The 12,444-nt window shown below is 40.7% G+C and overlaps 1 protein-coding gene across 9 annotated transcripts in view; it reads left to right on the plus strand.

The window, feature by feature from the left end:
• The window catches only part of LOC115160061 (myosin phosphatase Rho interacting protein), a 106,076-nt gene extending 97,095 nt beyond the window's left edge, over positions 1 to 8,981 (plus strand). For 6 of the 9 annotated variants that reach the window (XM_029710324.1, XM_029710338.1, XM_029710349.1 and 3 more), the window contains 5 exons: positions 4,146 to 4,253; positions 4,342 to 4,428; positions 4,701 to 4,863; positions 5,017 to 5,102; positions 7,547 to 8,981. In XM_029710324.1, the coding sequence (XP_029566184.1) occupies positions 4,146 to 4,253; positions 4,342 to 4,428; positions 4,701 to 4,863; positions 5,017 to 5,102; positions 7,547 to 7,618 (516 nt within the window). In that variant the 3' untranslated portion in view covers positions 7,619 to 8,981. Of the gene's footprint in view, positions 1 to 4,145; positions 4,254 to 4,341; positions 4,429 to 4,700; positions 4,864 to 5,016; positions 5,103 to 5,344; positions 5,418 to 7,546 lie in introns of all 9 variants that reach the window. The other 3 variants (XM_029710328.1, XM_029710377.1, XM_029710394.1) reach the window with 1 other exon arrangement.
• Positions 8,982 to 12,444: the final 3,463 nt, after the last annotated feature.

Genomic DNA, 12,444 nt, shown 5'->3' on the forward strand with positions numbered 1-12,444 from the left:
TAGGCCCTAATCTATGGCTTTCACATGACTGGGAATACAGATATGCATCAGTTGGTCCACGGATATTTTTTTTAAAAGGTAGGCACGTGAATCAGAAAACCAGTCCGTATCTGGTGTGACCACCATTTGCTTCATGCAGCGCCGCACATCTCCTTCACATAGAGTTGATCAGGCTGTTGACTGTGGCTTGTGGAATGTTGTCCCACTCCTCTTCAATGGCTGTGTGCGAAGTTGCTGGATAATTGCGGGAACTGGAACACGCTGTTGTACACGTCAATCCAGAGCATCCCAAACATGCTCAATGGGTGACATGTCTGAGTATGTTGGTCATGGAAGAACTGGGACATTTTCAGCATCCAGGAATTGTGTACAGATCCTTGCGACATGGGGCCTTGCATTATCATGCTGAAACAGGTGATGGCGGCGGATGAATGACACGACAATGGGCCTCAGGATCTCGTCACGGTGTCTCTGTGCTTTCAAATTGCCATTGATAAAATGAAGTTGTGTTCGTTGTCCGTAGCTTATACCTGCCCATACCATATCCCCTCCGCCACCATGGGGCACTCTGTTTACAACGTTGACATCAGCAAACCGCTCACCTACACAACTCCATACACGCGCTGTCTGCCATCTGCCCGGTACAGTTGAAACCGGGATCCATACGTGAAGAGCACACTTCTCCAGCATTCCAGTGGCTATCGAAGGTGAGCTTTTGCCCACTGAAGTCGGTTGCAGTGAGGCCGAACTGCAGTCAGGTCAAGACCCTGGTGAGGATGACGAGCACGCAGATGAGCTTCCCTGAGACGGTTTCTGACAATTTGTGTAGACACTATTCGGTTGTGCCAACCCATAGTTTCATCAGCTGTCTTGGTGGCTGGTCTCAGACGATCCCGCAGGTGAAGAAGTCAGATGTGGAGGTCCTGGGCTGGCATCGTTGCACATGGTCTGCAGTTGTGAGGCCAGTTGGACGTACTGCCAACGTTGGAGGCTTATGGTAGAGAAATGAACATTAAATTATCTGGCATCAGCTCTGGAGGACATTCCTGCAGTCAGCATGCCAATTGCACACTCCCTCAACTTGAGACATCTGTGGCATTGTCTTGTGTGACAAAACTGCACATTTTAGAGTGGCCTTTTAATATCCCCAGCACAAGGTGCACCTGTGTAATGATCATGCTGTTTAATCAGCTTCTTGATATGGGCCACCTGTAAGGTGGCTGGATTATCTTGGCAGAGAAATGGTCACTAACAGGAATGTAAACAAATTTGTGCCCAAGATTTGAGAGAAATAAGCATTTTGTGCGTATGGAACATTTCTGGGGTCTTATTTCAGCTCATGAAACATGGGACAACGCTTTACGTTTTGCATTTATATTTTGTTCAGTATAACTGTAAAAAAACATGATAATTTAGCTATTTGATTTTGAATTTTAGGACCCCTGTTGGTATCGTTTTTTGGGGGGGTTGGGACCCCTGTAGGTATCACTTTTTTATTTTTTTATTGTTGCTTGATAAAATAATGAATTTGGCCTTTACTACTATACTGTAGCCCATGAAACGCATTGAATAAAACGTTAATAAGTGTCAAAATAGTCAAAAACTAAATCATAAGGAAGTGTCTTTCCTGTATCTAGGAGATATAAGAAATCTTATTTTGCCACAAAACTACATCCATACTTCCATTCATTTTTTTAAAACCGGTACCATTTACATTCAGACGAGTCCCGTGACACTTGTGGGGGTTGTAGAGCAAAACGGAGAACACCATGGTGTTAGTTTTTAGCCTAAACAGTTCAGACGCTACAGACAGAAGTTGGCACATCGACAGTACCGACTTCAGACGAGTCCTGTGGGGGTTGTAGAGCAAAACGGAGAACACATTCATGTTTGTGAGTCATCTTTCCATTGGTTTGTAGGCAGCGTTCCCTTCGGACTGCCGCGCAGAGAAGCACGAGATTGAAATTCACTCAGCTTTCTAGAGTTTATCTTTTAGTTTACAACGTTATCCTCGTTTCACTGTACTGTGGGAATTGTGCTCGAATCAATGCAATATAAGCCACTTTCAATGTAACATACCGAAAGAAAATGAACTATACAAGACTTAGTATGCAAAACTAACTGTGCAAGAGATTTTCTTTGAAGGCAGAGCGCATTGGAGTAGGATTCTGTTGCATTGATATGCACAACTCAGGCCCATACTCTACACAGACTGGTAAGCCATAACCAATCAGAGCTGCAGTAGGCCTATATGCAAATAGCCATTGCCATATATGGATTTGTGCCATTCAATTTGAACTGGACTGTGTTTACAGTATGAGCGGTCACGAGTAAATGTGCTTGTTTTGAAGTCAAAGCGAGAGCTGCATGTAGCCACCTGTGCACATTTGTTCATATTCTGTGCTGGTTTTATGTCTTAAAGAGGCGGTGTTGTATTTTGAGACTCTTGATTACGCTAAGTAGCCAATAGAGGGTAGCATGATTTGTCTGATTCGCTGTAATAATGGCATGGGAATAATAATGCATTTTATTTTGTAATGTGATTTCTTGCATCAAACAATGCAACATGTTCAGTCACCTTATCTGAAGGACAAGTGGAAAAACAGGTTTATTGGAATGTAGTCCTACATTAAACACCACACATTTGCTGCTTCTGTAGGCTGAATGATAGAATAGCTATTTCCATGTTAAAATGTTATGGGATGCATTTTTCTCCATTTGTTTTTTGATGGTAGGCCACTCTGGATGGCCTACATTATGATCAGATAGCCACAGTAGCCTACTTGGCCGCTGTTATAACTGTAACTTAAAAGCGGGTACAGCCTCAGTGTTCACAGATGAGCTGCGCAGAACTTTCACAATGTTCAAGTTTGCGCTTAGCAGACCTGAAATTTGCTCAGTGACAAAAACATTTTTTTGAGGGAACATTGTTTTGTAGGCCAAAATCGGTCGGACGCTGCAGACGTTTTCGTGAGAAGACGGATTTTTGGGATGTCTCATGGTCTTCCAAACACCGCTGTAGCTCGGTCACCTTCCACCACAGACGTGGAAGGCCGACATAGGCTGATGCAAATATCAGATCTCTAGTTTAAACTGACGGGTTTTGATGGGGATTGTGTGCTTGTTACGCACGGGTTCATCAATAGATTTAAGGATTAACAGAAATGAATGTAACCAAATGATGGGGATTAATGGTACCTTTACTACCGGTGACATGTGTAATCGAGAATGTAAAAAAAAAATACAAATGTTTCATCGAAAGGCCTAACAATTCACACAATGAATGTGCAAGAATTGGCGGGAGACAGCTGAGCCATGCTGGAGAGAAACTCGCCTATATCTTCGCCTCACACCCCTCCCCTTCTTGTCTCAACATTTGAAATTATACTCGCACATATATTTTAGATGCTTTTCACTGACAGCCGCAACTCAAATATCAGCTAGGCCTATTGCCATGCGCACTGCCCAAATTGCCGGCTTCCCAAAGGCATAGGCCTACGAGCTTGTGATTTTAAACAATCCACAGCTATTTTTCTTAAAGAAGCTAATGATCCTCGATTCCTCAGTGGCAAGTCATGCTTTCTGGTGAAGTATTTAGAATTATTTTATTTATTTCTGTATATACAGGAGTATTTATATAATGTTAGCACATTTTATTTCCATTTACTTCCCTATTGGACGCACCACTATGCCATTTTTTTCTTTCCTGTTCTATTGGTTTAAATATCAACTTTCTTTCGTTGCCCAGAAGCCAAAGGCACAATCCTAGTTGTTGCCTATTTAGATTCCCCCTCTGTCACGTATGGAACCTCTATCAGGTGCACTGTTTAGAATGGTGTTTTCCCGCAAATTACATTTTGGCAAATGTTTGAAAATCACATTTTATTAGCTGCTTCATTACACGAGTTGCATGTGCTGTTAAGATGCATTACCGTGATTGCTGTAACTCTGAGCACCGTGGGTAGACGCCCTAATAGGTTATGCACCCAAATGCAGATGGGTCCGGGAAATTCCAATCTTCCCAGTCGTGTTGTCCGGCGCCTAAGCCCTGACACGTACACTGTGTGACCCTGTTGGCCTTGAAACGGTTCGGATGCCCCAGCTGAATAATGTGAACTCTGACCTCCTGTGTGACTGACCCGTAGGAGCTGAATAACCGTCTGACCGTGGAGATCACACGCATGCGCTCCTGCTACAGCGGAGAAACGGCCCTGTCGCCCTTCACCCAGGGCAAGGACCTCTATGAACTGGAGGTACTGTACTCTGTCACACACACACACATTGGCCACACTGGTGTACTATATTTGATATCTAACTTGATTTACTGTACATCTCAATTAGGTCTTATTGCGTATCAAGGAGTCCGAAATCCAGTATCTCAAACAGGAAATCCATTCGCTGAAGGATGAACTTCAGTCTGCATTAAGGGTATGGAAAAACACACTCTTATCCTCGAGCTCTCTTTCTATCAAGACCATGTTAGTCATTCTAAACACCGTTCTTTGAGGACTAACCTTTCGATGTCCACCAACAATATAACCTGGAATCCAAAATATAATGCTCCGCTCCCTCAGTGTTTCACTTAACCGGAGAAAATCAGTTTGGATCCCAGGCTACCAAAAACACACCAAGTTTGAAGTCAATGGCTAAATCAATGGCTAAATCAGCGGGGGTTTTTTTATCCTCTTTTTTTTGAACAGGATAAGAAATATGCCACAGACAAGTACAAAGACATCTACACAGAGCTCAGCATCGTGAAGGCCAAGGCCGACTGTGACATCACCAAGCTGACGGAGAAGCTACTGGTCGCCACGGAAGCACTGGGGGAGAGGAACGTGGATGGGTCGGCTACCCCTGGATATGGTTAGTGGAAACTATAAACCCTCTTGGATCCCTATGCATTTTAGAGTTACTTGCGATGTCTAAAAATGGGTCAGGTTGATGGGGGAAAAACGCTATGACAATGATTCATTCATGTCCACGCGCCTTTTTCTTCACCTAATTCTGTTTTTGCAGATATCATGAAATCGAAAAGTAATCCAGATTTTTTGAAAAAGGAACGATCGACTCTCTCCAAGCAAATAAGAGGCGTTCGATCGAAGGTACGCTAATGTGGACATTCCTGATGCAGACATCCCCCCCCCCCCCTGGGTTTTGTTGTAAATGTTGTAATTCAACATATTTGTTCACCATTTTAGAATCGTGTGAGTGTGTACACATGTGAACGAGGGTAGGTGTGCACATATAGATTACTGCTGTTAGTGTGTGTTTGCTTACGGGTCAGTCCGGGCAATCAATCATGTTTTATATGTGGTAAGCTTGTCCTCCTGTCTTCCCACATCAGTCCGTCACTGAACAGGTCATCTGGGATAGCTGACACCCCCCTTGAGGGGTGATTCTCCCCCTTACCCCAAGATGTAGGTATAGCATGTCCTTGAGTGAGCATGTCCCACCCCAACCGCACAGCATGTTGCGCTCTATTACCCTTGCCTCGCCTCTCTGCCCCCTCCATCGATGAGGGCCCAATAAAACTGGTGCAATGAACTTTCACTTGATTTAGTACAGCAGAAGGTAAGACATGCAGGTCTCTCAGAGTGGTAAGGTCTGCCTTGCAGGAGCATGGGTTCTTCAGTTCCTAGAATGAGTTCAAACAGAAAACACAGCGACTACCCCGTCACTGTTTTGGTAAAAAGCTGAGGGATGGGGGCTGGAGAATTGTAACCCCTTTCAAATTCATAGACGGGTCTATGGATGCGAGGACTGACCATCCATGAGATCAACATTATAGTTTTAACCTTGAGGCTTTTAAAAAAAATCTTTTTTTACCTTTATTTAACTAGACAAGTCGGTTAAGAACAAATTCTTATTTACAATGACAGCATACTGGGGTTAACTGCCTTGTTCGGGGGCAGAACGACAGATTTTTAACTTTACCAGCTCGGGGATTCGATCCAGAAACTTTTTGGTTACTGGCCCAACGCTCTAACCACTAGGCTACCTGCTGCCCCATGTTTGCTATACAGTGTTTGTTTACAATAACATTATTTACAAACCTTGGATTAATAAAAGTGTATAATTTGGGTTCTGATGTGGTACGGTAAGACAGTTGAATGAAGCAGTTATAAATGTATATTATTCAAGAGTAATTAAATGTCGTTATATCATTATTTTAATAGTACAAAAATGGATGTAGCAATCGCAGATTGGAGCATATCTGTGGACAATGGCTCTAGCGGTTAGATCTTCGGGCTAATAACCGAAAGGTCGCGAGTTCTATTCCCAAGGTGAAAAATCTGTCTGTACCCTTGAGCAAGGCACTTAACCCTTATTGCTCCAGGGTCGCTGTTGATAATGGCTGACCCTGGTCGTGACCCCACTCTCCGAGGGTGTCTCAGGGGGCCTTGGGATATGCCGAACACACATTTCCAATTCACACATGCGTATAATACACACTTGTACATGTGAAATAGGACAAATAAGCACCCACCAAATTATTATTATACATTGCTCCCAGTATTCTCAAATGTCTTTCTGACCGCATCTTCTCTCCCTCATCACCACTGGTTTATGAAAGGGCTGGATAGGATCGTCCATCTTGACTCACCTGTCATGTCCTGTAAGATCAGTGGTCATGAAGGAAAGGGAACGAGGAAAGGAAGCTTACTACATTAAGCCTATTGGGGCACAGCAAATATACGTGTGTTTTGCGTGGACTCGGAATTACTAGTCTCCTGCAGTAGCTGTGGAGAATACTAGAGTAGCCCAGTATATGTAATGATCCCAGTATAAGCTGGAATGCCATTTTTCTTTTAAATCCTTGAATGTTTTCAACTTGGTGATCCCCCTTGGTCAAACCACTGCTTGGGTGTGCAGTTTGGGCGGGAGATGGGGGCAGTGGTTTGGATGGGTTTGTACAGTACAAAAGAGGTATCCATTAAATAACTAATGTTTGTACCACAATGAGCCCAGGAAACTTCTCTCCCTTACCTGGTCAGTCAAGGAACTTACATTAACTGTGGTGTTCTGTTGAATAGCTTTTGACTGTGAACATTTCTGTTTTTATTTTGTCTGTACGGCACATAAACATGTCACAATGGTTGTCTTTGTGTTGTGTCTGGTATGGTTTTGTGTTGTCTTGTATGTTTGTGTTGTGTTGTGTTTTTGTCTGGTATGTGTGTTTTGTCTGACTTGCATGACTAATGTATGTCATTTAGCATCCCAAACTTCACCAACACACCTTGAGTGGTCGTAATCGAGTCCCCATTTTTAAAAAAAAATGTCTGTCAGAATGTCACCATTTAGATGACATGTCAGCCAAGTTGATGGTAACTTTAAACCCGACTACTGGTTTCTTTACTGTGATTCACCAACATAACACCCCTAAATAAGATAATATTCTCTAACGGTGAATCCTGGGCTCTTACCAGGCCGAAAAGTTACACTTGTGGTTATTTGTATGAATAATGCTTAACATGAATAGTGTTCTGGCCTTGAAGCCAGACAATATATTGGTTTAAATGTAATTTACACATTTTCTTTCTCTCAGAGCCTCAAAGAGGGACTGACAGTGCAGGAGCGCATGAAGCTGTTTGAAGCGAAAGATTCCAGAAAGATCTGAATATTGTTGGATTCTGTGTTTCTTTTCCACACTTCACTCAAATTAAAATGGCAATCAGACTGCAAAGAGCACACCCCCGCCAGGAAGATTAACACACAGATACGACTCTCTACCGTGACCCTGGACTAACTGCACCCTGTTCGGAATAGAAAGTGCTCTGACTTAATTCAAGTTTTTTGTCGTTGCCCGTTTTTGATTCTTTGAAAGCTTTTTAATATGCTATGATTTCTCATTTACACTGTTTAATTCTGTGAATATGCTTCACGATTCTTGCAGCTGTCGATCATGGCCTTGTCGTGTTAGAAATGCAACACGCTGATAAGTATATCCACTCTCCTGGGAATTGAAATGTGTTTTGGGCTGCGTTGCAGTTACCAGAGGGCTTATTAGGGATAGCATTTATTTTCCATTATGTTTTTTGCCTTCTCAGTTTCTTAATCCACTGAAATGCCAAAACAGAGGGGTTTGGTTCAGTATAATAATCTGTCCCAATAGGAATCCGTTGGAAAATCTGCTGTAGTGTTTTGTTACCACAAACAACAATTGCTATTTCTAATTATGATGTTGTATGTGTTTTAAAGTGGCTGTTCCACTTGTTGTAAATAACTACTGGAAGAGATATGTAAGAGTAGGGGTTGACCAGGGATTGTGGTGGCATCTGGTGACTACTTGATTTACTTGAGGAAAATGTTTTGGTGTAGTGGCTTCAAGCCAACTATATACCGTGCAACCAAACTTCACGGCTAGGCTACTGTCAAATATTATGGTAAACAACCTAACTCGCTACTGATAACATACGCCTTTTCTCTTTGCAGCTACAAGGAGCTGGAGTTGTCGATTGGTTGTTTTGGCTTTCGTGTGAGATTTTCAGCCCGGAAAGTTGACCTAATGTAGAGCTTTGCATGACTGTTCATTTGAATTAGTGAATTTATCAATTCCTATACTTTTTCGTTTTGTGTTTTAGTGATTGTTCAGTTTGAGCAGACCTCTCCTCCATAAGCTTTGCTTTGCTTCACCGCTCTGTCTTTTTTTAATTTTGATGCTGGGAGGTGAAATGTTTAACTGAACATGCCTTTCACTTGGTCCAATGCCCTGACCTCTCTTTAAAACTCCTTTTATCTTTCTGGCTCGTTTGAGTTAAAAGATAAACACATTCACAAAACCTGTGCAGCTATGGAAACACTGTATAGTATTCAAAGCACGCCTTGTAAATATACTGTATGCCACACAGAAGTTTTTTGTGTTACGTTTTAAATCTATACCTTGCTTACTAGCAACATATGCTTACATATGAAAATATATATATGAATATTTTTTATTTTCGTTTGAATGTAAAACGTCAAATAAATTAACCGTTTCTGAACCTTGTGGGATTGTTCTTGAATTACATTTAGACTCCATTGACACCAAATCTCTGCCATTTTGTTTGATGCTTTTTACTGTTGCAGGGTAAAGGTTCTCCACAGATGTCTTTGAAGTATAACTGCATAACCAAGGGGTTCCTCATCTGGTGAGGTACATCCATTTAAAGTTTTTTTTATGTACTTTTATTTAACTAGGCAAGTCGGTTAAGAACAAATTCTTATTTACAATGACGGCCTACCGAAAGGCAAAAGGCCTCCTACGGGGGCCTGGGATTAAAAATATGGGACAAAACACATCACAACAAGAGACCCCACAACACTACATAGAGACCTAAGACAACATAGCATGGCAGCAACACATGACAACACAGCATGGTAGCAACACCACATGACGACAACAACATAGTAGCAACGACATGGTAGCAGCGCAAAACATGGTACAAACATGATTGGGCACAGACGACAGCACAAAGGTCAAGAAGGTAGAGACAACAATACATCACACAAAGCAGCCACAACTGTCAGTAAGAGTGTCCATGATTGAGTCTTTGAATGAATAGATGGAGATAAAACCGTCCAGTTTGAGTGTTTGTTGCAGCTCGTTCCAGTTGCTAGCTGCAGTGAACTGAAAGGAGGAGGGAACCAGGGATGTGTGTGCTTTGGGGACCTTTAACAGAATGTGACTGGCAGAACGGGTGTTGTATGTTGAGCATGAGGGCTGCAGTAGATATCTCAGTGATGTGTCCTATAAGGAGCATTGGTGGCAAATCTGATGGCCGAATGGTAAAGAACATAATTTATTTTATTGAACCTTTAACTAGGCAAGTCGGTTAAGAACAAATTCTTATTTACAATGACGGCCTACCAAAAGGCAAAAGGCCTCCTACGGGGACGGGGGCTGGGATTAAAAAAATAATAATATAGGACAAGACGCATCACCACGAGAGACCTAAGACAACATAGCAAGGCAGGTGATCCAGTCACAATTGAATATGTTCTTTAGTCCAGGAGTTGGTATTAACGGAATGGGAAGCCACACCTGGATGTTCCAGAGAGGTCTTGACCTTTTTTTGCCACCATGTTTGAATTCCTCACACGGTGTATGGAGCAAACCTGCATGTAGGAAGTCGAGTCCTCGCCACCTCCTCAAAGCCCATTGGAGGAGAGGGTCAGAGGGGCGGGACCTCTATCTTTCTCATCCAATGGGTTTTGAGAAGGAGAGACGACGCTAGGAGTATGCAATTGAGATTCTCCCTGACGAAGTACGTTGATATGAGTCCATGTAGTCCTAACAGATCCAGCATTGTTAATCCTGAGTTTAATAACCTATGTCTTCGTCTTGGATTAGTCGATAATTGGAGATCTAAATGTCCTTCATTAAAAAGGACTTCACTTGGAGTAACAAGGACATGTCCAGACAATCAAGAATTGATTTCTAATTCATTAGATAATTCTGTAGTCAAGGTATCAATTGAACCATCAATTCTTACTGATCATAAAGTTATATTCTTATCTTTAAATATTAATAGATCTGAAGTTAAACCGAATCGGATTTATTGGAAACTCAATAGTAGACTGTTGGAAGATGATCATTTCAAGATGGATGCCAAAGATATTATACAAGACAATTGTTGGAAAGCCCAACTATTTATGTCTTATGGGAATTAATGAAGTATGAAATAAGACAAACATCCACTAAGAGAGGTCAAGAAATTGCCGAACTTAAAAGATTGAGGGAAGATAAACTTGGTAAGGAAATACTTTCTCTAATCTCTATGGAGGACCTTGATGAAGAAGGAAAGGGTCAGTTATTCTCTTTACAACTAGAAATGGACCAAATGTATGAAGAGAGCAAAAGGGGCATTTGTAAGATCAAGAAGGAGATGGTTGGAGGAAGGTGAAAAAAAATACAAAATACTTTTACAATTTAGAAAGAAAGAAATCTGAATTTACATCTATTCACCAAAGAAAATGAAAACCCCAAAGATATTTCAAAATATGTTTCAGAAGTCTATGGTAACCTTTATACCAGTAATGCCTGTCCTATTAGTGACATATCTTCCTTTGTAGACTCTGTCAAAGAATATGCAAAATTCATAGATGAAGGCTTCCAAAAGTCTTGTCATGAAATTATTTCTATCAATGAAATAAAAAAAATTATCAGCAAGTTAAAAGTGAACAAATCTCCAGGGAATGATGGTATTATCAATTTTATAAATATTTTCAGGAGGATATTATTACATTTATATTTCATGTTTTTAAGGAGGCAATTGATTTAGGGGTCCTGCCTGTTTCTATGACACAAGGCCTAATTTCTGTAATACCCAAACCAAACAAAGATTCTATGATGTTAGAAAATTGGAGACAATCACATTAATAAACAATGATGCATCCATCTTTGCAGAAAGACTTAAAAAAGGTCTTGACCAAATCATTGATGATACCCAGTCTGGTTTTATGAAGGGCAGACATATATGTAATAATATTCGACTAGTATTTGATACAGTTGAAAACTATTTTCTTTTTGAGACTCTTCAAAGTGTAATTAAGACACTTTACAATAATAGTAACTGCTCTGTTAAATTATCCCATGGAACTTCACAGAGATTCGACATTAGACGTGGAATTAAACAAGGATGCCCAATTTCTCCTTTCTTATTTTTATTGGTCACACAAGTTATGGCACTTCATATAAATAAGGATCGTTTTAGGGGTATTCAGATACAAGACAAAGAGATAAAATGTTCACAATTGGCTGACGACACCACCATTATTTTGAAAGATCATAATGAAGTCAAGAAAGCTATTGAGTGTATTAATGCCTTCTCACATGTATCAGGTTTATCTCTGAATATGAGGAAATGTGAATTATTTGCGTTGAAAAGATGTGACTTAAACTCAGTATGTAATATCCCTGTAAAAGATATGATCACATATCTTGGTATTAAAGTTAGCAAAGATCAGAAAGAAAGGGCCAACTTAAATGTCTCTCCTATTGTAGAGAAAATTGGAAAGAGACTTAACTCCTGGTTATTAAGAGATCTTTCTTTATCTGGACGTGTACTTTTATCAAAATCTGAAGGTCTGTCCAGATTAGTTTATACCTCCCTTGCCTTGGATGTTCCTCTGTCAGTAACTAAAATGGTTGATACTAAATTATTTAACTTCATATGGAGGAATAAACCTCATTATTTAAGAAAAGCGGTAATATGTAGCACCCAAAGTGAGGGAGGGTTGAATGCTCTGGACTTTAAAACCTCTAATATAATATTTAAGATTAAATGGATACAAAACTATTTAAGAAATGAGGATTGCATTTGGAATATCATCCCTAATTTAATATTCCAACAGATTGGTGGTCTAGAATTCTTACTCAAATGCAACTTTGATATTGGTAAAATCCCTATTAAGCTTGCAAACTTTCATAAACAAGTACTTCTAACTTGGAATCTGATATACAAA

Source organism: Salmo trutta, chromosome 2 (assembly GCF_901001165.1).
Source record: "Salmo trutta chromosome 2, fSalTru1.1, whole genome shotgun sequence".
NCBI classification, from domain to species: Eukaryota; Metazoa; Chordata; class Actinopteri; order Salmoniformes; family Salmonidae; genus Salmo; species Salmo trutta.